The sequence below is a fragment of the Schistocerca gregaria genome, chromosome 6 (genome assembly GCF_023897955.1).
Source record: "Schistocerca gregaria isolate iqSchGreg1 chromosome 6, iqSchGreg1.2, whole genome shotgun sequence".
NCBI lineage: Eukaryota > Metazoa > Arthropoda > Insecta > Orthoptera > Acrididae > Schistocerca > Schistocerca gregaria.
This window is the reverse complement of record NC_064925.1, coordinates 447384235-447411776: the sequence shown is the minus strand read 5'-3', so window position 1 is coordinate 447411776 and position 27542 is coordinate 447384235. Positions and strand designations below refer to the sequence as shown.

The 27542-nt window shown below is 39.6% G+C and overlaps 1 protein-coding gene across 1 annotated transcript in view; it reads right to left on the bottom strand.

Annotated features, from left to right (window-relative positions):
• LOC126278020 (ATP-binding cassette sub-family F member 1) overlaps positions 1-27542 on the bottom strand; it is an 86641-nt gene that overhangs the window by 54003 nt on the left and 5096 nt on the right. The window contains exons 2-3 of the mRNA XM_049977737.1: positions 13777-13829; positions 4906-5147 (exon numbers count right to left, since the gene is read on the bottom strand). Coding sequence (XP_049833694.1) covers positions 4906-5147; positions 13777-13829 — 295 coding nt within the window. The remainder of the gene's footprint in view (positions 1-4905; positions 5148-13776; positions 13830-27542) is intronic.

The following is a 27542-nucleotide window of genomic DNA, read 5'->3' as shown; positions in this document are numbered from 1 at the left end:
TACAAGGCCCATTAACAAATATAATAAATGAATCCTTCACATCAGGGACATTTCCAGAGCAGCTAAAACAGGCAAGAGTTGTACCTTTGCTTAAGAAAGGTAATGCAGAAGACATAGAAAATTACCGGCCCATTTTCCTGCTGTCAGCATTCTCAAAAATAATAGAAGCAATTACGAAAGACAGATTAATGAATTATCTGAATAAATACAATCTTTTAAGCAAATCACAGTTTGGTTTTCGAAGTGGCAAAAATACGGAGTCAGCCATAGTAGAATTCACAAAAGTTGTACTTAATGCTCTTGATAAAGATGAGTGTGTCACAGGCATATTTTTGGATCTTTCTAAGGCTTTTGATACAGTCGACCACAAGATTCTATTAAATAAATTAAAAGCATTAGGAATAAGAGGGGTAGCTAATGACTGGTTTCGATCATACCTAACAGATAGGGTACAAAGAGTAGAGATAACACATACTTCAAATAGATCTAAACATTTAGTAAAATACTTATCAGAACCAAAACATATTAATATAGGGGTTCCACAAGGTAGCATATTAGGACCAATACTATTCCTGATATACATCAATGACTTTCCCAGTAGTGTTACTCATGGTGAGAAAATTCTCTTCACTGATGACAGCAATATTATAGTCACTGAGAGAACAAGAGAACTCCTTACCGAGAAAGCAAATGAAACTCTCAAGGAAGTTTACGATTGGTCAATAAGCAACAAATTGACATTAAACATAAAGAAAACTAATGCCATGAACTTCAGTTTGAAGAGGAAAAATGACAATGTTAAATTAAATGTAGATGGCACCTCTATAGACTGTGTAACAAATGCAAAATTTCTAGGAATGAATATTGACTCTCAGCTGAAGTGGTGCGAACACACAAAGGTACTTGCAAACAGAATGTCATCAGGATGTTATGCCCTTAGAATTCTATCATCTGTGTGTAACATGCAGTGTCTTTTAGTTACATATTATTCATATGTACACTCAATTCTTAGCTATGGCATTCTTTTTTGGGGCACAAATCCACAAAATATGAACACAATTTTCAAACTCCAGAAAAGAGCCATAAGAATAATAACCAGAAATAGTAGTCGAGCTCATTGTAAAGATCTGTTCAAAACACTGGGAATTTTAACTGCTCCATGTGAACACATTTACCAGTCAGTTGTACACATCAAAAGTAACATTGGCAATTACTGCACAAACAGCTCTGTCCATGACCATGCAACAAGAGATAGACTCAACTTACATTTACCAAGAAAAAATAAACATAAAACTCAAAACAGCATTTTCTACCAAGGAATAAAACTGTACAATAAATTACCAAAAGAGATTAAAGAAATTTCAAAAATACACTTATTTAAGAAGGCAGCTAAAAAGTACCAGTTATGCAATACATTTTATACATTGAAGGATTACTTAGATAAAGCAGAGTAGGCGTTTGATAAAAAAAAAGTTATACAAACAAATAATAATAATAATGATGATTATAAAACATCCAATATTCCACATAATACCTTCACTTTATTATTTTTCTTCTTTTTTCCTTTCTAGAGACACTCTCCCCTCAAGCTATGCATAGCACAATACTAACACCTCTTCCTCTTCCTGAGCTCAACATCTCACTCATTATGAAGGGATGCTGACTCAGTTTTTCAGGATAGCAAATGGGAACTTGCAGTACAGAAAATGGCCCAAGGATCACCTGTGTGTGTGTGTGTGTGTGTGTGTGTGTGTGTGTGTGTGTGTGTGTGTGTGTGTGTGTGTGTAGTGAGTGAAGTGTTATGAAACAATGTGTGTATAGTGTGTGCAGTGACTGATAGTGAAATATGAGTGAATAGTGTGGCATTACATTATTTAATGAGTTATTTGTAAATAAATTATTGTATACCAGGAGTAAAATCTAATGATTGTCTTTAACTAGAAGTCTGTAAATATATGTGTATACGAATTAGCTTATTGTAAATTGATCTAAGCTTGTAAATACTTTGACATGTCCTATATCCTTGTAAAAAGAGATCTACGGATGAATAAAACTACTACTACTACTATAATGAACAATAAGTCAGTCTGAATGGATTCAAGTAGTAGCTTTCTGGAGTACTAGCACAAGATGCCTATGTGCACATCACAATTTTTCCACAAGTTCTGTTTGGTATACTGTTATCTCTGTCCGATAAAACAACAAGCGGGATGGGATGGATGTGGTCTGCAACATTCTTCACATAGTCCACAACCGACATAGTCCCATTTATTACTACCATAGGTCCCATGAAAGCCCAAGTGACTGTCTCCCACAGGATAATACACCTATATTTATACACATAAGCCACCATACAGTATGTGACAGAATGTACCTCAAACAACACTTTCATCATTCCCTTTCCTGTTCCACTCTCATATGGAGCGAGGGAAACATAACTGTTGATACACTTCTGTGTGAGGCCTGGCTTCTCTCATTTTGTTTCCATGGTCCTTACTTAAGATATATATCGGCAGCAGTGAGATATTTCTCCAGGCTGTTGCACATACTGGTTCTCCAAACATTCTCAATAATGTTTTGGGACAAGATTATAATCTTCCCTCCAGGGATTCCCATTAAAGTTCATGGAGCATTTATGTAACACTTATGTTGATCAAAGCTATTGATAACAAGCCTAACAGCAAGCCTCTGAACTGCTTTGATGTCTTCCTTTAGTCCAATCTGGTGGAGACTAAACGCCTGAGCAGTACTCAAGAACTATGCACACAAATGTTCTGTATGCAATCTTCTTTAGAGATATGCTACACTTTCCAACGATTCTCCTAATAAACCAAAGTTGAGCATTCATCTTCCTTTCCAATGAGCTCATGCACTCCTTCCATTTCATGCCACTTTGTAATTGTGCTCTTTGATACTTAATCAAACTGTGTCAAACAGCATATCATTAATACTGTACTTCAGCATCCCAGGATCATTTTTACTATTCATCTCAATTAACTTAAATTTATACCAATCTGCCATTCATCACACTGAATAATTCCTCTATTCCTATCATCCTAAGTCCTCTCACAGTCATCCTAAGTCCTCTCACAGTCATCCTAAGTCCTCTCACAGTCATCCTAAGTCCTCTCACAGTCATCCTAAGTCCTCTCACAGTCATCCTAAGTCCTCTCACAGTCATCCTAAGTCCTCTCACAGTCATCCTAAGTCCTCTCACAGTCATCCTAAGTCCTCTCACAGTCATCCTAAGTCCTCTCACAGTCATCCTAAGTCCTCTCACAGTCATCCTAAGTCCTCTCACAGTCATCCTAAGTCCTCTCACAGTCATCCTAAGTCCTCTCACAGTCATCCTAAGTCCTCTCACAGTCATCCTAAGTCCTCTCACAGTCATCCTAAGTCCTCTCACAGTCATCCTAAGTCCTCTCACAGTCATCCTAAGTCCTCTCACAGTCATCCTAAGTCCTCTCACAGTCATCCTAAGTCCTCTCACAGTCAGTCACTCAATGATGACATTCCCATACACTATAACATCGTTAGCAAACAAAGATTGCTGCTCAACCTGTCTGTCATGTTCATGAAGATAGAGAACAAAAGTGGTCCCATCACATTTCACTGAGGCACTCTTGATGATAACTTCGTCTTTGTTGAACACTTGTCATCCATGACAAGGTACTAGGTTGTATTATTAAAAAGTCTTCATGCCACTCGCATACCTGTGAAATGATAACATATTCTTGAACCTTTGTTAACAGTCTGCTGCTGTTTCGAACTCTTTCCAGAAATCTGGGAATACAGAATCTAACTGTTTTTGATCCACAGTTCGTAGGAGTTTCATGAGGAAAGGGCAAGCCGAGTTTCACATGAGTGATGCTTTCAAAGTCTATGTTTATTTTTACATAAAAGCTTCTCAACTGTCATGGAAATTTATTATAACCATTCTTAGAATATGCTCAAGAATTCTACAAAAACCTGATGCAAACAATATTGGACCGAGTTTTGTGGGTATGTCCCTTTTTCTTTTCTTTTTGCATACAGGAGTCATCTGTATTTTTTCCTGTCACTTGGGACTTTCTGCTGGCTGATATATTCAGGACAAATGTGAGCTCAGAATGGGACCAGTGCTGAACAGTTCTCTCTGTACAATGAATAGGGATTCCATTTTGACTTGCCAACATCTGCTTTCAACACTTTCAGCTGCTTTTCAATTGTAGGGATGCCTATTTCTAAGTCTTCGATATGGCAGCAGACAATGGTATTTCTGTATAATCCTCCTGCACGAAAAAAATTTAGCTTTCCTTTTGTCGTCTTCTATCAGCACAATGCACTGGTCTATAAGTGACTGAAAAGAAGCCTTTAATCCTCTGAAGTGATTTTTGTATAACCAGAATTTTCTAGGAATTTTCTGGGAATACACAGGGGTCATTTGCTGCAGTGCCCCTTGTTCAACACTGTATGCTAAATGGCAAGTTCCGAAACACTATATCTGCAACAGCACAGTACTCTGTCGTCCAAGCTGCCACAGCCCCGCCACTTTACTGGGACACCAAGCCTCTGACAAAGTGGACATCCCCATTCAACACTATCTCTCCTACTTGTGTTTTCACCTTCCTTCACCACTTCCCATAGAAGCTCAACACAGTAGCACATGAATAGCTGACCAGCTTCACTGTTTCTAAGATGCTTGTTCCCAGGTGCCAAGCCGTAACAATCTGCTCATTGTCAAAGTATCTTATATCAGTAGTTTTCCCATTTTCAGCATGTGTCGTCTCTAGAATAATTGCCCGTTCATCTGTGCTCAGCTTACATATATTTTTTATGTCGTGCAACTACAGTATTGCATTAAATGAACACTACAGCAATTAATACAGCACCAATCAATAAAATTCATGCAATTTGCACACTCACCCATTAGGTCCTACAAGCCCATATCTCCTCCCATTGGCTATCAACAGTGAGGCATTTACAAAGAGATCCTTTCCTTTGGCAGATATACTGAAGTTTTCAACCTTTATGTCAACTGCGTTTTCCAGTGCCTGCAGCTGACCAGCTGACTTTTGAACTTGTGACATTGTGAAGTTTTCACCAAGTTCACTGTGACCTTGCCCTCCTTTCTTTGTTAAGGTTTCCATTTGTTGTTCATACTCCATCTGAAAAATAAAACTCCCTCTATCATCTATTTTAACATTTAACACATAGGGAATAAAGGAAATTATTCAACCAAGGCAGAAGCACTGCTTCATCGATAGGTACACAAATACAAGGTACAGAGCTTGGCTAGCTTTCGAACGCACTTCCTGTTTCAAGCTTATAGGAAAAACAAATACACACGCACACACATAGCCTGTCCCACCTGTCAGCTCTTTCCTGGCCCTCGGTGAGTGAACTGGGGTGAGGTTGGTGTGTGCGATGTGGTGGCAGGAGGTGGTGGGGGGTTGGCCTAGCTAGCCCACAGATGGCTCTCTACTCTTCCACAAGCCGCTCAAGACTTCTTCCCAACATCCTCAGTGCTTCCTGAACGCGCGCAAGCAGCTGTTTTTCCTACAAGCTTGAAAAAGGAAGTGCATTCCAAAAGCTAGTCAAGTGCTGTACCTTTGTTTGTGTAGTTATCGGTGCAGCTCTTTTGTCTTTCGGTGAGTCGTCTCCTTTATTCCTAAATAATTCTTAATTCTCAACCAGAACTTCCCATACACATAAGGTTTAATACATTTGTTTGAGGTAGATTCCAAGAATAAAGAATCCCCCCCCCCCTTTTGCGCACATAAAAAAAGGTTTAGACTATGATAATGTTCAACCACTCACTACAACTGTTAAGGACAAATGTATTATAAAGATTAATAAATCAGTTTATTGTCTAAAACACTCTAATCACCGCTGGAACATTAATGTAGATTAAAAAAAAAACCAGTTACGCATGAACTCTGGAAGATACACTGTGAATCCTTGTGTTTATCAGAAGTATATAAGCATCGAAGAGCAATTTAATGTGAAGCATATAGGAGAAACGTGATTACATATCAAAATCACAAGAGATTCTGAAAGTGGTCTATTACAACTGCAACCGATCTCATTACATAAAACAAATCTAAAATAGATTCCACATATAGGAATGCAATCCAATAATGACAAATAGAGGTGAGGGTGGGGGGTAACCATGAGAAAAATTTCCTACAGGGAAGCTGCACAAAGTCTGGTGTATGTACAATTGGATACAATGCCTAACTTTACACATATGACCTCACGCGTATGTTGCTTCTGCAAAGACCCAGGCATACTTCGCTGGTAGCCAAAAGAATCGTTATATCTTAAAGGGACTTAAGACTTGAAACTGGAATTTTATAGGGAAGAGAATCCTAAGAACACCAGATACAGCGATAATGACTGGGTGTGATGTGAACAGCTCTCTCAACTACTGAAACTGATTACATCACTTTGCTTTTGAGGGTTACAAAGAGAAATTTCTCAGCTTCCTGAAAGTTGTCCAATTAAATTCTGATATGATAAAGATGTGGTTGATTTATCCAAACATGTGATCACAATGGATAAACCAAACACATCAGTATCAGTCACTTTATTGGTGAAAATTCTGAGTGAGCAGATACTTGCTAGTATGGTTACCAAGTCACTGTTAAGCATATAACCTTATAAAATGATTCTGGAGTGTCAATTCTATTGCAGTTGTGAATGAGAATCTATGTCAGTGCTAGTTTATGTATGGTGAGAAAGCATAGGCAAGCCACACAAAATAAGTAAAAACATTAAGGCTCAGTTTTCACTATATTGGAACAGATGATGCGGCAAATTTTCTGATGTATGCAACTAATTTTTAACATCTATACCCATCGAATTACGGCACCAACACTATTCTCTTAAATCAAACTACAGAAAAACTTTGTGAAATTGGCACATGTATAATTCAGACACCTGCCCAAATCATACAAGTATATCAGTCCCGATGCATTCAGTGCACTTTTATATACTGATTTTTTTTTGGTATAAATGCTGAACATGCCTAATGCGGAAATGGAAAGCAAATCTCAGAATCTACTTAATACTGCATTGTATAATGTGGAAAAGAGCCTATTCAGTACTACTGCATTACAGTTCATTAGTTATTCACAACTCTACAAGGGCTTACTTTTAATACCTCTGTTGCACAGCACAAAACCAAGAAAAGAGATCCAGCGCAGTGCTGTGCTGCTGGTGTGGACCCAAAACCACATCGTTCTGTGCTACAACGAATAAGTTACACTCAGTGTCAGTACAGTACATCAAAGGAAACCGTTCATTCATCAGTGCTTTGTTTGTACCGGTGTGTTTCTGTAATAAGGAAAACTAGAAAGCCGACAAACAAGAAAATTGTTGCCCATCTACCAACACACTGCTGCAATGTGCGCAGTGAAAGAGGTGGGTATTGTTCCATTAAACAATGGTTTTACCCAGCAAGGTCATTATTTTCTGCCAGTTTTAGTTGACCAGTAGCACTTAAAGAGATACAGTAACATGACATTGAACAGACGGTATGTGTCGTCAACAGTTAATGAAAAGATTAATGTAATTAAGGCGAGTGAGAAAGACAAACACACTGTGTGTGAAATTATGTTGCATTTGAAATGCAGTAAAATACAAGCTTATGAGACTTTAAGAAACAAGGATGAAATTCAGGACGAATGGATGAAAGGGAGGTGGCAGATGAAAAGAAAGGTGAAGAAGACCAGAAATGAAGAAATTAACGAAATAGTGTGGGAATGGTTCATAAGTGTGCGGGCGAAAAACTTACCTTTATCTGGACCCAATGTTGCAGAGTGAGGCTCTGAAAGTTGCTAAAGAGTTACGGAGTTTAGGGCATCCACAGGATGGCTGGACAATTTCAAAGCTAGGCACAACATTGTAAGGAATTAAGTGTGTGGGAAGGATAAGGATGTGCAGGAAAGTGTAGCAACAGAATGGAAGGCAATACAGTCCAACTTAATTATGAATTATGACCTGAAAGACGTGTTCAATACTGATGTGTGCTGCCTTTAAAATTGCTAGAAATTAGAGGTGAAAAGTGCACTGGTGGAAAAATGTACAAGGAAAGACTCACTGTACTGTTGTGTCGAAACATGTTAGGCCTAGTTTACACAGCAACATTGCGTTGTGCCACTCGTTGCATGGAACGAGTTGCACACAAATGGTTTCATATTTGACTGTAGACACGGCAAAATCTGTACACACTTCAGTTTTGTCATTTGTGAATTCCTGAGTCGTGTCTGAAAAGAAAGTTTTGGCAGCTCCATGTCGCACGAGTTGAGATGGAGTTAAAGCTTGTTGCATGGAATCACTGCATATGAAAAAAATAAGAAACGTGTTTTGATTTGTTGCTGGCTCAAGAAAAGACGTCAGCTCAGTTGCTCATCATTTTTGCGGAAATGATTTGTAATGGAAGACCCAAGAAGTTATTTTAATTATCTTAGAATGTCACCAGAACTGTTAACATTTCTTCTAAATAGAGTTAATTATGTGATAAGGAATAAAGATACTGTAATGCATGAAGCACTGTCACCAGAACTGAAATTATGTATCACATTGCATGCATTACAATCGAGAACACTTGGCATGCTATAAGATGCGGTTTTAGTTACAATTTTTTATGAACTCCAATAATTATTAACAGTAATAATTATTAACATTAAAAGCAGTAATTATTCAAAGCAGGCTGCAGTAAGAAGAGGATGATTTGCAAACTGCTCTCTTGAAGATAGTTGAAGATAGATCTGGACAGTGGCAATATTTCAAAACAAAACTCTAACATATGTCAATAGGGAGCGCTGCTGCGATATTTTAAATAGATGAATATTGAATAAAGAATGTAGCTTCTTGATTTGTGTAGTCTTCCCTCCTGTCAGCAATATTCCTTTAAATATAAAAAAAAAATGTCAGTCAACTCGAACAATGGGAGTTTGGTCTTTTAGACAAGAGCATTTCCACAGCCAGAATTATATTTTTTTAAATTCAATTGTATATGTGCTCCTAATTCAACAAATTTTCCCTGCAGCTCAGATATTGTCAAACTATCTACATTCTGATCGCAGCAATATGTTGCTCATTTTTGCAATCAGCATTACCGAAATCCCACAGTCACCTATGCAAAGCATAGATATACAAAAATCAAACATTATTCTTCATTCCCCACTTCATATTTCTGTTTGTCTACACTCTACGATTGCACACAACCAACTAGTGTCACCAAAGTCAGAACACGCCGAAAGAGTTTAGTTTCACTGACGAGTTGTGTGCACGTGCAGTGGCCGGTAGCGGAGTTGCCTGCAATCTAGTGTCATCGTGTAAATGGAGAAGCCACTGGTGATTGGAAAGATGGCAAAACTGTGTTGTTTCAAAAACATAAAAGTCATTAAGTTTTCAGTAACATGGTGAAGCACTAAAAGGCATCGATGGCGAGTGGTCTTATGAAAGAATAGCTGGGCTCTTTGAATGCCAAAATGAAAAAGGAAATCACCAAGTTCGCTTAGACATGCAACTTGTCACATGAAAGTAACGTTATCAAACGTGAAATTGGCTTTGTTCCCTCCAGGTTCAACCAGCTTCAAACAACACATGGACCAGGGTGTTCTTTACACATTAAGTGTCATTATAGGCAATTACTGATGTAATCTCTTATTCTCAGTGTTGAACAAGCTGAGAGTGTGTTTGCTCTTGCACAGTCAGTTTCTGTCCTGGATGCAGCAAACTGGATTGGCTTGGCAATAAAGGAAATAAAACCTGAAACTGTCACCAAGTGCTTCAACAAAGCAGGGTTAGAGGGTAAAGAACAAGACACTTCTGTGACAATCGAAGTACAATCCAATGTGGCAGAAATTGCTGAACTAATGAAAATGTGAAACATTTCATGTAGTGCAGATGATTACATTCGAAGTGATGACTTTCTGTCAACTCACTCCACTTTCACTTCAACAACAGATTTAACAGCAATCCACAACACAGAGGATGGTGAAGAAGAAACAAAGGAAGAAGATGAAGAGTAGTAAATGATGTCCTTAGAAAAATTAATACGCTTGAAGAAACCACTGCATGCATAAACAATTTTATGCAATTTGCAGCACACACAAATTCTCCCAATTTGTTGGAATTATTGTATTGTGCAAAAAACTACCTAGGAAAAGAAAAGAACAGAAAATTAAAACAAAGTTTCCGTCCTTGATATGTGGTGAAAAAAGTGAAACGTAAAGCAAATAAACATGGGACTAATATGCATGAACATACAATAAGAAATGAATCTTAAAAAAGTACAAATATAGAAATGCAGTGTTATTTACAAATTAGTGTAATAGTCCAGTGTTCTATTGTCCAATATACAGTAAATGAACATCTACTGTGTTGGAGTGAAGGTACGTAAATATGGTATATGAACAATTTAACATTTTTACTGTACTGTTGTGCATATCATCTGACAAATTTTATGTAGCCCAGTGAGTTTTGTGCAATCCGAGAACTTGTCCAAGTTGGAAAATTATTTTAGTCCCAGGTGATTCTGTTTTGAGCAAGTATTATTGTATATGTTTTCTGTAGACACTGGAAAGGTCCTTTGAGACTGCAGTGACATAACACGCATGGAACTTTATCAAACAGTAACAAGATAACAGTGCTGCAAACCGAGAGCTGTCTGTCAGAGGAAGAGATCCCACAAACATTTCCTTACTGCTCCAGAAGTAAGCAAACACATAACTGATAAGCTACTATGGTACCAGTCTGTGTGCTGCTGTTATGTCCAGATAAATTGCTCATGAATCTATTCAGACATTCACAATGCCTATGGCAGTCCAAAACATAGACATGGTTTTCTCTTATCTTGATTGTGCCAAGCAGTCTTGCTCTTTCTTTGCCAAAATTATAAAAAAAATGTTTTCAGAAACAAGTTCAAAGAACAAAATATGCCAACAGAAAAGTATATCAGCTTATGAGAGGAATGTAAGTAACATTTTAGCAGTGATAGCACATAATCCAGATGTCATTACAGGGCAGTGTGCGATGAGCCAAAGGAGTTTTCTGTTAATACATTGCAACAGATTTCATTCTTTCCACATTTCATTCCAGGAACAGCTTTGCAGCACTGACTTGAAAAATTAGGTACAGTTCTCTGAGGATATTATTTATGAAAACTGCATAGTGATGCAGCACTTCTATGCAAGATTTTGTTTATAGATGAAACATTATTTACAAAACAATGGACATACAAATCTTCACAATATGCATTATCATTCAGTTGAAACTCCCCACTGTCTGACAGAAGTTACTAAACAACAACCTTGGTCTGCCAATTTGTTATGTGCAGTTTTTAAGAACTGCTTTTTGGTTTCTGTTTCACTGATGGCACTCTAGATCAAGCCCGTTCACCAATTTGCTCATGCCATAGAAATGAACAACTGCTTGGTTCATGGCAAGTAATGGAAGGGGGAGAATCAAAACAAGGTAACCTGGCACGAGAAACTGCTGTCAGACAGTCTATTCTACAACCACTAATAGTTCTAAGGAGATGTATTGCTTCATGGTGGCTAATTAATGCTTTTCATGACAAATTTATACCATAAAATTGTTGCAGTGATGAGAAATGACAAAAGGAAATTTATTTGTATTTGTATTGATGGGATTAAGTACATGGGGCAACTAAGTATGAAACATGATACTGTAATGACTGATCAGTCTTATGATGACTGTCGTTTTTGGATGAAGCTTAAAATAACATCAACACACATATAGAAACACTGCATGTCAATTAACACAGCTAATTTCGTTTTTCACTACAGAATCAATGTCTGGCACTACTTCCTGAGCACTGCTAATTTGAAGTTAGAGCTTTTAAAATGAGGTCTGTCAGTGAACTACTACGGGTGGATTTCATTCTCTTCACTGCAGAAAAATTTTGCTCACACAGGTATGTTGGTCCAGGCATTGACATAATCTCAGCTGCAAAATTCTGAAGTGGTGGGAATTTATGGTGAAAAAATTTTTATACGAGTCTATAAGACTTATTTTGTTATGAAACTTATTGCTCAACTGCCTGTCAAACTGCAGGTGTGGAAGTTTTAACTGCAGCTAGGCATCCTGCCCTGATACGGTATAAATTGATGTAGCAATATTATGAGAAGGAAAGCAGAGATGCTGAGTCACATATATACACAACAAAAAGATTTTACACTTAAAGCTTTTGACAAATGGCCTTTGTCAACAATAGACACACACACACACACACACACACACACACACACACACACACACACACACACACAGTCGCCACTCCCATCATGCACTGGTGCTGCTGTTTGCAGTATGGTGGCAGTAGCCCGAGAATGCAGTAGTGCATGAGAGTTGCAATCGCACGCGCGCGGGTGCGTGCGTGTGCATGTGTATTGTTGACAAAGGCCATTGACCAAAAGCTTTAAGCGTGAAAATCATCTTATTGTGCCTATCTGTGACTCAGCATCTCTGCTATATGGTGTGCAGCAACTTTTCTTTGCATAATACTGTTACATTCCATCCTGGATTTTTCATTTGATAAATTGATGTTGGTTTGTCTGACCTTTGTTTTGAAGTTCATAACCCTGCCATAATGCTGCTTTTCATCAATTTTAAAAGAGCCACTCTCCAATTTAAGCACTGTGCCATTAAGTAAACACACTTGCATTTAAAACTATGATGAACTTAATATTTTGTCATCCCTCTGAAGACGGTGCACAGTTTGCACTTCACTTGCACTATACAATGACACGTAACAGCTACATTTTATCGCGAGTGCTCACTAATTAGGTGGTGAGTGAATGGAGAGCTCATACTCACCCAGCCACCTCCTGACCAGACCTGCTCTATATAGCCACAGATATCGACAGCTCCTGACAGATATGCTACCAAAGTTTTAGGAGACATTCTCCTCTCAGTAAGACAGTCCATGTCCCTTTACAAGTTACTGTTTGCTTACAGTTGGCACAGGGACAGTAATTTTTGACACTGTTACCTTTTGCTATTTGCCCATGTACCTGGTGTTTGTTGCTCGAGTCATCTTTGGAGGCTCTATCCAATGCAATACAGAAAAGTTCAGTGTTGTAATTTGGCAATTATGGATGTTAAAAATTGCTTGTACATGCCAGAAAATTCAGCATGTCTGTTATTTGATCAATTATAAATGGTTCTAAAAGCCTGCAACTGTGAAAACAATAGGTTTGTTTATAAATAACTCAGCTGCAACCAGTTTCGATTTTCTTTATATTATTTTTTGCACAGTGCGTTTTGGGAAATGATTCCTATTCTCAAGTGCGTTTTTTGTGTTTGTTATGTCATTCCTATAACAAAAACAAAAAATGCACTTGAAAATGGCAATCATTTCCTGAAACGCGTTGTGTGAAAAATAAAATAAAGAAAATTGTGACTGGTAGCAGGTGAGTTATTTATAGACAAACCTATTGTCTGCTATTATTGCACCTCAATATAATCACTCGTTCTGGATATACTTTCACTGGGGTCTGTTAGTGGCCTTGCCCTGTATATACATCTTTGTCAATGTACCTATAGACTTTTTTAAATGTTCTCCATGTATAATAAATGTTATACGAGTTACTTCTGACCATGATTACTTTATATGAAACTACAGTAAAACAATACACAGAGAGAATCATATTAGTGAATATAATGGTGAGATTTGTATTCAAGTAAACAGAAAACATTTGCAACTTTCATTATCTTAACAATCATTTCAGCAGCTCACAAAACAGGACTGAAATCACTTACTTGTTTCTTGAGTTTCTTCTTTTCCTTGTGTGTCAACTTCTTTTGTGTTGTGCCTGTAAAATATCAAATACCTTTTACTATACTAAAAGTAGAAGAACAAATATGACTAACTTAATTGTTACAGTAGAAAATCCAGTATTGAACAATATATAAAAAATGAGCATCTGCAGATGAAATATGGATGACACACACCTACGAGATACTTTAACAGCTATACATGACAAAAAACTTTCATCAATTTAAAGAAAGTATCAATCACAGGAGTTGACATTTTGTAACACTTTCAGCAAGTGAGGTAGCACACTGGACACTCATTCAACTGGATGGTGGTTCAAATTCCCTTTTTGTCATCCAGATTTTCTTACGCGTTCTATGGTTTTACTAAATCAACTAATGAAATTGCTAGAATCATTCCTTTGAATAAGAAATAGCCAATTTTCTTCTACACCCTTGTCCAATCTGAGTCTGCACTTCGTCTCAAGTCCTCATTGCTGACAGGACATTAAACAATCATCCTTCCTTCTGTCGTTTTCAGCAACATTATTGACTCAGAAACTGAGTGGCAAGGCCTGCAACCAACTGATACAGCTGTGAAATGTCTCATACTGGGAATATGGGGGTTGTCTGTGTAATCTTAGGCTGTGAAGGGTTGGTACTTGCAAAAAATATGAGTGTAGTTTTACGAGGTTCACTACATTCATTTAAACGAGTGCTGGATCTGGGTTACATCTTCCATTAACAATCCAAAAATCTTTCAATACATATATGCTCATCTTTAATTATGTCAGTCACCGTAAAAGTAAAAATATGAAGCCTGGAGTATGCTGCTTTAACGGAAATGAATATTTTGTTTTAGAATACACTATTACACAAGTGACATGTTTTACTGCCAGAAGATAATGCAGGCCCCAATCCCATCATCTGACATCTCTGAACTATTTCTGCACTGTTTCTCATTTCACTATCCAGAAAAATGTGGGTATTTTTAACCTTGTAACATGCACACAACCAATCTCCTGTTTGTCTAGTCCTGTCCCTAGGAGATTAAGGTTGATAGAATATAATTAACTTAAAGCCAATATAAATTATTTAGGTTATCTTCTGGGACAGTTCCCTTCAAAATTCTTGATCTCTGTTGATGCAAAATAGGTCAAATACGTACTTTATCACTTTTGCAAAAAGAGTGTGATTTGGCTTTTGAGGCAAACAAAAAGAGAAAACACTATTCCTTAATCATCATAAGGAGAAATGCATCACTGATCATATTTTTCTAGCTGTGAATAGAACTTGATAATACTGTGGTTCGTAAATATTATAGACAATGAATATTAACCTACATCATATTTCTTGTTGTCACTGAAGTTATGGACAGTCTACTTCCTTCAGGAAGATAACAGGTAAATGCAAACATATTGTTCTAATTACTGGAAATAAATGATAGACAAGTTAGAAAAGAGTGTCCACAGTTAAGTGTTCTTAAGTTTATCAAACAGGAATAAAGACAGTGAGATACTTAATGAAAATAAAGAAGAAAAGTTGATAAATTTAGCAACAAATGCATGCAACCATGTCAGACTGTCATTGCCCAAAATTCAGCTCGCGCAAAACTAGAGGAAGCACTGCACTTGGGGTTTCAGCAGAAAGAGAGCAGTAGGAGTTCCCTTATCACATCCAGCTTGAATAGAGTAAGCAGGAGAGTCCTATTAAACTCCAAAGACTGAAGAAAAGTTTAATAGTTCATCACAATGACTCGATTTAAAGATCACTATGAGATATGACAAACTGCTGTTCAAGGTGAAAAATTTAATGCTAACGAAGACACTGCTGATTTTTTGTTTCATCAAACAGAACGATTTTCTTCCAGAGTAGATTTACAGTGCTGATGAACTTGGGCTTTACTGGAAATGTATGCCCAAACAAACTTTAGTCTTTCCAAGTCGAGTGCATGCTTCTAGACATAAGCCTAGAAAAGAAAGGCTTATGGTTCTCTGTGCAAATTCAACAAGTGAAATCAAATTGAAGCAATTTGTTACTGGCAAATAAAAAACTGTGCATTATAAAGAGAATAATCAACTAACCACTTTATTAAAGGCAACAGAAAAGAACCTGAATGGTCAGTACTGCTTCCGTTCAACATTTGTACCTGCTGTGTGCACATATTTGGAGGGAACAGGTTTCCTTAAAGATCCATTATTTTACTAGTCAACATAACTTTTCACTTTGTACAAATGGGTTTCTTTCATATGACAATTATTCTTATAACGTGCTGACATGCTTTTCACATTATGTCATGCCACTCATAGTGTCAATGGATGAAGGTGTGATCACGGCTACGAAATAACGATCGAGTTTCATGAAACAGCTTGTGCAAGATGATTTAGACATCCTCAGTTTCTGGAAATCCCTGAACATACTCTATGCAATCTGCAGTATTTTTAAGACTTTGGACATTGTGAAGATAACTATAGTTCGCTAATGGAAGAAAACAGCAACACTCTACAGGAAAAATGGCTTTGAAAGTTATGGAAATGAGGAGCGTGATACTATTATTTTTCTGATCAACCCTGTGAAAAAGTTCTGGTTGTGAATATGCATATGATGAAAACAGATGTGAGTGATTAAATATTAATACTGCAAGCAGTGATTGCAACAGCTAAGTGAGGTGGTTATTATGGACAAAGCATCTTCAGTAGAAGAAGAGACTGAACACACAATGATCGAGGAACATATTACCCAAGTTACATATCATCCAAGGTACTGTAATGCACTGATCTATTATCAGAATATGTAGGATAAAATTCATTTAAGTACACCAATTTTTTGACTCGCCAGAAAATGAGAAACATTATCACCAAATAAGTGAATGAAAAACACAAACAGGAAAAAAATGGTACACTTGTCTCCTGAATGTGAACTAGGACATTATATGAAATGGTGTGTGTTAAATGCAATTTTATAAATAAGTTATCAGATTCCAGTGCATAATGTGTAAGTAATGCAGTGGCCTCAAATGTGACATGTAGCATGTTCTTATATACAGTAAATGCACAATAGACTCTCGTTAATCTGGCCCTCAGTAGTCCGGCCTCTCCGTAATCCAGCGCACATTCAAAAACAGGTGCACAATGAATTATCGTGTGCAACGATGCTTAGTTAAACAATGCTAGTGGGCTATCAAACTGGAAAAAACGACATGGCATTCAGCAGCTGACAGTCAGCAGGGAAAGTCACTCAGCTAACGAAAATGAAAATGATGATGATGATGATGATGAGTTTGTAAGCAAGATACGGAAGATAATAAAGGAAGAAGATTTAATTGCTGATGCCTTGTATAATGCTGATGAAACAGGTCTCTTTTACAAGATGCTGCCTTCAAAAACATTAGCTGCCAAGAACGAGAAGGAAGCTAGTGGTTACAAGCAACAGAAACAGCGTGTAACATTAATGGCTGTTGTAATGCACATGGAAGTCATAAACTACTGCTTATGGTAATTGGAAAATCCCATCATCCTCATTGTTTTCAACACATGCCATCAGTGCAGTACTGCATTCATAAGAAAGCGTGGATGGACAGACAAGTATTCTCTTGGTGGTTCAATGAAACATTTGTACCAGCAGTGAGAAAAGCGCTAAAGAAGAAAATGCTTTCACTGAAAGCTATCCTTATAAGTGACAATGCTCCCCGTTATCCTTCAGATGTTTCTCTACAGTCCGATGGTAAACATATACAGGCACTCTTTCTTCCACCCAATTTAATGGCCCTAATTCAGCCCATGGACCAGGGAATTTCGGAATCAATTACATGTCATTATTGACATTCCCTTCTCATCTCCTTGCTGAACAAAAGAGAAAACGACTATCGAGACTATGCATGGAAAGCAATTAACATACGTGATGACTTTTTCCAAGCAGCCAAAGCATGAGATAAAGTGGAGAGCACTATCATAATGAAGAGCTGGAGAATATTATGGTCATAAATTGTTGCCAAGTCAGATAAAGTAGTGAGTGACAGTGATGAGCCAGTCAATTTGGAATTATCAATTACTTTGTACACAGACATGTTCCACAACCTTCCAGGAGGAGGAGAAATTGAAGAAGATGTTACTAAGTGGCTGAATGAGGAAAACTGTGATACAGATCAAACTAACAGATGAAAAAATAATCAAAAGCATGCAAGAAAGTAATGATGAAAGTGGTGAAGAAGAGGACACAGGAGAAGAGAGCATGAAGATTTCTCACACTGCTGGTGCTGAAGCAGCCGAGGTCTTTCTGGGGTACATTATGCAACAACCAGATACACGCAGTACAGAACCGCAATAGGAAATGCTGGATAGGTGGATTGGGCTGTGACAAGGGATTGGGAGTGGCATACTATCCCCACCTCCTCCACCCAATAGTCTCCACACCATCTGTCCTATCATCACCTCCGCATTCTCACTTACCACTCTATTTGTTGCCATCAGCCAATGCATCCACCCATCTTTCCCCACTCCTCTCCTTTTTTTGCCCCCCTTTTTCCCCCACTTCCCTGCTCCACAACCTCCTGACACTACATCTATAGGCATTCTTGTCCCTGCACACTTCACCAGACAGTGTTTGCATCCCCCCCCCCCCCCCCCCCCCCCCACCTGTGCACTAATATCCCTTCCCATTCCCTGCCCCCTCCGGATTGCTGCTTACATCCTACGTGATACTGCATTCTGGTCCAAGACGCTGGAGTTGGCAGTCATGTGTGCATGAGGTATGCTTGCTCGTGTACGAAAGGTGTGTGTGTCTCTTTTACTGATGGAGGCTGTGGCTGAAAGCTTTATGCAAGTGTCTTAATTTTGCCTGCCTGAAACTTAAGTTGTCTTCTTTATGATAAGTAGAATCTGTTTTTTGCTACATTGTTGATATTCCTATCTGGAGTTTCTGCTGCTTGAATGAAGTCCTGGTAGACAACAGCATGTTGGGAAAGCATATGAACATAGTAAGTGGTCACCTATATATTGACAGAATTTTCAGGCGGTTCTTGGTAAAACAACATTACAATAAATGTATTGTAGAACAAAAACAAACTGGTGCTTATCATTTGGTTACCTATAATTGAAGCTCACATGACAATATAAAATTGGTTGTCATGACCACCTAAAATTGCACCCTAAGGATGTTTCCATTCACCCACAAAAACTGATTGCAAAAATTTGTTATTTTACTCTTTCAAACAGTTGCCTAATCCCCAAACAACACTGAAGACACAGGCAAAAGATTACCTGTTAGGTATCGCACATATGTATTATGAGCCCAAACCTAGCTCATCAAGAGAATGCAGAATGTGTTCTATCAGGTTGGGTCTATGACCAACTCTATCTAACACAATACTCCAGGTTGGATAATTCAGCTGTATTCCACTGGGAAATCTCCTGGCATACTTCACGATAAAATAGTTCACAGGTGACCAGCCAGACGTCGGAAGTCCAACATGCCCAATATTTCGGCAAGCACACCTAATGTGCCCATTGTACACTGAAATCCAGCCACTCACCCATGAACTATTTCGTCCTGTTCTGATATACCAATCAAATTGCCATACATGAAAAACACATCTACTGGCTAACAAAATGAATATTCAGCTCTAGTTAATCGGAACACTTAGTTAACTCACTGTTGTTACATATATGAAACATTCAATGAACACAAATGTCAAATATAAACATATCTTCATACCACCACATTACCATTGACGATGCAAAGATTACATCAGCAGATGACTTGTCAATAACATCACTAGACTACCTAATACAATTAACTGGTTACAAACTTTAGTTGTTGCATTTCACCTCGAGCATACTAATCTGCCACAGTGACTACTGATTGCCAATTTCAATGTCTTAGATACGGATGATTAGGGTACGTCGAGTGGAGACCTGTGCCACAAGAAAACTGTCAGTGCCGCTGCATTAAGTGAGAAAGTGAACCATTTAAAAGGAAAAGATAACTCACTTAAGGAAACTTTTGTTACTGCAATCCAAGAGCCTGTTCAATCCCAATGGATTGTTACCAACAACACATGTAACACAACACAGAAATTTAACAGGGAATAACTCTAGTCTAAGGAAGCTATTTAGAATTCCTAGGCACTTGCAACTGATAATGGAAGAATTAATCAACCAGCAGTTGACTGATGGCATAGAATAAAGTTGTAATTCAGAGGGAGGAAGCTGTTTTAATTGTTCGAAAGAAGTCATAAGATGGAACAAACAAGTACAGGTTTTTCCGCAATTAACAGTACTTAGATGTAAGAACGGTCATAGATACTTCTCCTATCCAAAGAAGAGTGGTGCGTTTCGTCACAGGGTTATTTGGTAAGCGTGATAGTGTTATGGAGATGTTTAGCAAACTCAAGTGGCAGACTCTGCAGGAGAGGCACTCTGCATTGCGGTGTAGCTTGCTCGCCAGGTTTTGAGAGGGTGCGTTTCTGGATGAGGTATCTAATATATTGCTTCCCCCTACTTATACCTCCCGAGGAGATCACGAATGTAAAATTAGAGAGATTCGAGCGCGCACGGAGGCTTTCAGACAGTCGTTCTTCCCGCGAACCATACGCGACTGGAACAGAAAAGGAAGGTAATGACAGTGGCACATAAAGTGCCCTCCGTCACACACTGTTGGGTGGCTTGCGGAGTATAAATGTAGATGTAGATATACCTAACATAATGGAGACCTTGGGCAACCCAGGTCAATGTAAATATTTCTCCATGATAGATTTGAAGAGTAGATATCAACTGAAAGCAGCTCAAGAAAATTGATCAAAGACCATGTTTACTGTTCCATGGGATCACTATCAATATAAATGGATGCCATTTAGCTTTATGTATGCGGTGGCCATGTTCCAAAGCTATTGGATGAAGTGCTGAGGGGACAAATGGAGACAGTGTATGGTTTAGCTACACAACATTATTCTTTTTTTGAAATTAATGGAAGAGCACGTACAATAATTGGAAGAATGGTGGAACAGGTTACATTCAGCACATCTAATGCTAAATATTGACAAATGTCATTTCATGTCCACAGATGTAAGCTGTTTACTTCATGCAATTAGCCAAAATAAAGTGAATACTGACACAATTGGTATACACTGTCGGCAATTTCTTACTGCCAGAAAGAACAAAATATGAGATTGGAGGCTTTCCCAGTGTATTTGTTGTTTCCAAGGCTCTCGGGTGTCCAGCCAAATGCGATCGTTAAAGTCCCACGATAATTCGGTGAATAACCTTTCCGCCATGATCAGGTGGTTCTTATGGATTGGTCTGTCTGCTCATTTTCGATATTATTTATGTCCGTCAGTCGGGCTTTGATTCCCTGCACCGACGGTCGATTACGGCTGTCAACATTCCGATTGTGAGTTCCAACGCTCCAATTACAGCTGCCAACAATCCATTTGTGGGCGTTGACCCAGGTTCGCATCGTCCCCGGCATCGCACCGGTTGGTTGAAGATGCAAAACCCTGTGGAGTGTCCCCAGCGAATAGATCTTGTGTTCCCTTGAGGCATGACTCCTTGACAGAGCTAAGTAGGCGTTTCCATTACTTGCTCAGTTGAAAACCTGTCTCTCTTTTTATGAGAGTGTCTGTTACGTGAATTTCAATGGCCCTTGAAGATGTTATCCCAGTAGAAGCTGGTAGGGGGCCAGAATCTTGGTCTCTACGAAGAGTCTTTGCATCCTCTACTTGGTCTTTTCCTAAAGGCCAGCCCTTTTGGTCTGTGCTTGTACAGGCTAAGTTTTTCTAACTATTCCTGTGTTTCCTCTATATGTGCTTTATTACCCTAACGTTTGTGTGTGTCCTCTTATGTCTGAAGCATTGATGCATTTGTGTTATCTCCTAACTCACTGCCAAACAGGTAGAGCCATCTGGTGGTCTGTCATTGGTGTTGCTGGTTTTTCAGACTTAAAATGAGCCTATTGTGAGACTGCCATGATGCTTCAGCGAACCGTCGGGCAGTCTGTTTCATGCGATCCCTTATCATGAGGATCCCTGTTTCTTCATGCAAGGCCCTTGTTGGGTAGCCTAGTGATAGGTGCAAGGTTAGTCGCAGAGCTCTCCCTGGCACCCCTTGGATCTGACTTTTGTGTATCGGCTGTGTTCCCCCACACTACAGATGCGTATTCTAGCACTGGTTGGGTCAGTGCCAGATAACGTTAATTCTGCAGTGTGGAGGAAGCATCGATTGTGTGTTGAGTACAAGATACAGCACCTTCAAACGACCATTCACTTTCCCCCAGACCTCACGGATGCGCAGTTTACAGATGAGGTGCCTACTGACAGTTACCTCTAGATATTTAGCCATGGGAGACCAGGGGATTGGGCCTCCCATGATTTGCAGCAGCTGAAGGTCCATGGGCACTATATGTCTCATTATTATGACAGCCTGGCTTTTAGTGGCATTAAATTTCAGCTGCCATTTCGTTGCCCAAGCCCCCAGAAAATCATGTGGCTTCTGTAAGCGGCAGCAAACGACATCGATCATTAGGGAATGCGCATTTAGAGTGGTGTCATCCACGTAAAGTGCGAGTGATACTCTGTTAGTGTGTGGCACTTCAGATGTATACAGGGAGTACATCAGAGGGCCGATAACCAACCCCTGTGGCATTCCCACTTATATAGGTCTATTTGTTGAGGCGCTCTCTTTGCCACAAACATGAAATGTCTAGTCACACAAATATGACACAATGAGTCTGACCTGTGGCATCAGAACACCCAGTACAAAAGGCTTGTAGACGAAGCCCTTGTGCCACACGCAGTCAACGCCTGCCGGTACAGTAGTTTAGCGTGTTCGGTCAGAGGGATAGCTGCCCTCTGCAATGAAAAGACTGAGTGTATGGATCATTGTTGAACCTGAACGGGTGTCATGGGACGTCCACACCCAACAAATCCAACAAACAAAATGAGATTTTTTAAAAAAGCTTTGGAGATGTCAAAAAATACTGCCCCTGAGTACTCCGACACTCCAGAGGTCTCATGTCCTTGAGAACATGCAGTGATTGGTACTGCGTGCTGTGGCAATGCCGGAAATCTAACTACTCTGGGGGAATCAATCCCCTCCCTATTCACATGCTCCATGAGCCATTTAATACAGATTCTTTCAAAAACTTTGGATAGAACAGGGAGCAGGCTTATTAGTCAATAGTTCTGGGGAAGCCTCACTTCTTTGCCTTGTTTGGGAGTGCCAACAATCTCCGCATGTTTCGACACAGAGGGGTAGTCGCTAGTCCCCAAAACATAGTTGAAGGCATTTGCGATAGGCCACAGCGCATCAGGCGGCAGTAATTTCAGCATAAGAGCTTCCACCTGGTCACAGCCACAGGCCTTCCTAGTATTTAGGGAGAGGCACTGTTAGTGACAGCACTGTTGTTCATGCTGAGTCCATTGCTGTGGACTTAGTGCTCTCCTACTGGTAGGCCACATGGAAGGGCCTACTTCAGATGCTACTGACTTCCAGCCTGGAGGTCTCTGGCTCTTTTCCAAGACTGTGCAGCCTTTTAACAGTCGTTGGTTGTTTGGCTGGTTTAAAAGAGGGGGAAGGGACCAAACTGAGGTCATCGGCCCTTGTTCCAAAGGAAACAATGCCACACTTAAATGGACAAAAGGGGACAAGAAAACCACAGACACAAGAAACAGGTAAAAGAGGTTAGAACTAGAAAGTAGTTTACCATGGCTGGCTGAACATGAGGATAAAAAGCAAAATCCAACCACTTTGCAACACATTAAAACCTCCACCCTGAAAGCACTAGGGTGGAGGACACACAAGGACAAAGCGCATGTGCCAAAACTTACAGCATGGTAACTAGTGCCATGTCCATTTTTGCTGTGTCTTGCGCAGTAGTCAGCATTGACTATAGGACAAAAATCATTTATGTTCCATGGATATAAATACTCTTTGCTTGGGTTGCAAGAGAGAATTGTTATTCTGATGTTTGCCAGCCTGTCTGCATTGTCGACTATTGTTTGTCAGTTTCTTCATCCTAGTTGTTTACATTTTGGTGATACAAATGTATTGATTTTGTGAAACGTTACAACACAATGGGTAGAATAAGGAAGTTTGGATATAAGGCTAAGTTTCGTGGAAATAAATATGTAAAAATAAACCGAGAAACTGCTAGTTTTAAACAGAGAGCAGAAAATAATATTGAAAGTGAAGTCAGTGCGAGTGTCAGTGATTCAAGCAAGAAGCTTCTAGGTGCTGCCGGTTTTCCGAGTGCCTCTCAAATGCGTGAGAATGCAATATGTGGTGTGAACAGTGTTTCTGTTGTTACTGACACAAACATTCTGATCTCCATGAGGTTATTACGTGAACTTATCAAAAAACACACAAATTGTAAAAACTGTGGTGGAAACGTTACTTTGCATGAAGATGTAGTGAAAACCAAGAGAATTGTTTGTAATTTAGTTTCGACATGTTTGGAATGTAGCTGTACTGCCAATACAATGTCATCCCACGTAACAAGAAGCAAATAAAGCAGCCAAAGAAGCAGTTCAATTGAATGATACGAAATCTGACTCAAGGCAAATTTCTGCTGGTTTTGATGGCAGTTGGCAGAAACGTGGGTATACATCCCTAAATGGCATTGTGTCAGCAACTTCTTTTGATACTGGGAAGTTTCTGGATATTGAAAGTATTACTAAGTTCTGTGACATCTGTAGCAAAAATCCCACTATACAACATGTGTGCAAAAAGGACTATGATGGTTCTAGTGGAGGCATGGAAGTGGCTGGTGTTGCTAACATTTTCAAAAGGTCTGTGCAGTCAAGAGTTATCCTCTATACAGTCTATCTTGGGGATGGGAACAGTAAGGCTTATCAGAAAGTGGTAGAAGATAAACCCTATGGGCCTAGAGTCAAAATTAATAAACTGGAATGTATAGGACATGTACAGAAAAGAATGGGGTCACAACTTCTAAAGATATGTAAGGAAAAAAAGTTAGGTGGTAAAGGGGGCCTGACAAAGGCTGAAATAGACAGGATCCAGACTTATTATGGTATGGCCATTAGAAATAACTGCAACAATGTGGAAGCAATGAGGAGAGCCATCTGGGCTATATTCTTTCATAAAATTGCAACAGATGAGGAACCACAACATAACCTTTGTCCACGGGGACCTGACAGGTGGTGCAAATTCAACAACCCAGGTACATCTTCCAGCTATAAGCACAAACATTCAATTCCAGAAAAAATCCTGCTAGCTGTGAAACCCATTTTCAGAGACCTTAGCCAACAAGAGCTCTTGAAAAAGCGTCTCCATGGGAAAACTTAAAACCCAAATGAAAGTTTGAATTCTGTCATTTGGACAAGGTTACCAAAAGCTGTTTTCGTTTGAAAAGAAACAACGAAATTTGGTGATCATGATGCAGTGATGTGCTTCAATGCTGGTGTGTCAAAGAAGACTGATGTATTAAGACTCTTGGGAACAAAGGATGGTATCAATACTGAAAGGGGACTGAAAAAGACTGACATGGACCGTACCTGTTATGCTGCTATTTCTTCAAGAAATGCTACCAAGGAGGCCAGGATAGCCAGAAGATCAAAGAAAAGAAGATAAAGATCAAGAAGCTGAGCCACAGTACAGCCCTGGAATGTTTTAAAAGTGTGTGTGTATGACATCGTACATTACTTTCTTGCATGTAAGACTTTAATACCATTTTTCTCAAAACTACATTTTTTGACCTTCAGATACACTTTTCTCAAAAACTATGACTGCTACAGACATCAGATTTACAGTATCTCTTGTTAATACAACAATGATTAATTAGATAAAAAAATAGACCAGTGGTATAAAAAGAACAGATTTACAAGCTCCAAGGTATTTAGGAAAGTTTTAATTTTTTGTCTTATAGAACAAAAAAATGATTACTCATGAAATATATAAAATACATTAACCTTGTTTTATGTGATTTAAGAATGACGTTTCAACTGTACACGGCAAAAGTTTCAGGTCTTTATCTCCATTAGTTACTTCAGAAAGTGTACCTGACGTTTGCTTGTTTTAGCATCGATTCCTCATGGGAGTTCCCTCGCGACTGGGTCCCATTAAGAGGCAGAGGTCGAACTGAGACAGTAAAGTTTCGACATCTCTGCCTCAGCCAGTACGGACGGTGCCACACCACAAGGGGTTATGGGCATTAAATTCTCCCAAAAATAGGAAAGGTTTAGGGAGTTGATCAATCAGTGGAGCTAATACATTCAGGGGTGCTGCACCATCTGGAGGAAGACATACATCACAGACAGTTATTTCCTGTGTCATCGTCATTCTGACAGCCACAGCTTCAAGAGGGGTTTGAAGGGGGACAGTTTCACTACAGACTGAGTTTAGGACCTAAACGCAAACTTCACCTGACACTATAGTCGCTACAGTTCCTGTAATATCCCTTATAGCCGCGGAGGGCAGGAGTCCGCATTGCCGGGAACCAGGTTTCCTGGAGGGAAATGCAGAAAGCAGGTGTAAAGCTTAAGAGTTGCTGTAGCTCAGCCAGGTGGTGGAAGAAACCGGCGGAATTCCACTTGAGGATGATATCATCGTGAGACTGAAGAGGCATGGACCATTCATTCAATGAGGTAGTTTGCACCGCAGGGTCACCTTCTACCCCTGACTTATGGCCTGAGCAGTCTACATCCATTGTGGCTCGGGGTCCAATGAGATCTAGGTCCTCAGAGCATGCCAGAATCTCCACCTCACCCCTAGACATAGAGCTTGTAGGTAGCAGTGGGTGCCACCGCAATTTTCTTGGTCTTAGGGGTCTTCTTTTTGGACTTTTCTCACTGCTCCTTGGGTTTCTCTGGTTGGGACGGCTTCACTGATTCAGTCTCCAGGACTGAGGATGATCATGAAACCCTACAACCAGCAGCTTTTAGGCACTTCAGCCACTGGCGGGCGCCATCTTTCCCACTAACAGAAACTTGGGAAGGGAGTGACCCAAGGGACCCCTTCCTGGTGAGAGGAGCCGAAGACGACTTATGCTTCTCCAGCTGAGAATTGGGGTCTGTTGTCCTTGATGGTTCGGGGGGGGGGGGGGGGGGGCAGTGCTTCTGAAGTAGGTGGTGCGGGAGAAACAGGGGGGAGGGGGCGGGGGGCGGAAGTGTCCCCCCACCATCAAGGGCTCTGAGAACCGACTGGAATTCGCAGAACTGATGGGGCTACAACTGTTTTTGTAATGGTACCATATGAGGTGGTCATAGTGACAGGATGTATGCGCTTATATTTTCTCTTAGCCTCAGTGCAGGTCAGTCAGTCCAGGGTTATGTATTCTATGATTTCTCTCTATTTTTATAGAATCCTGCCATGTGGCGAGCAAGGTGAATGATGTTCTCCGCAGATGACATAGATGGGAGGTGGGACACATGGAGTATTGGGATGTGATGGACGTTCACAATCTCAACATGTGATGCTGGACGTACAGTGGGAAGAAATATGGTTGAACTTCCAGCACTTAACGCACTACATTGGAGGAGGGATATATGGTTCAACATCACAGTGGTAGACCATCACCTTGACCTTCTCGCGTAAGGTGTCACCCTCAAAGGCCAAGATGAAGGCACCAATGCCAACATGATTATCCCTCGGACCCCGATGGATGCACCGCATGAAATGAACACCTCGCCGCTCTAAATTGGCATGCAGCTCATTGTCAGGCAGCAAAAGAATGTCCCTGTTGAATATAACACCCTGGACCATATTTAAGTTCTTATGTTGCATGATGGGAACATAAACATCCCCCAACTCGTTACAGGCGAG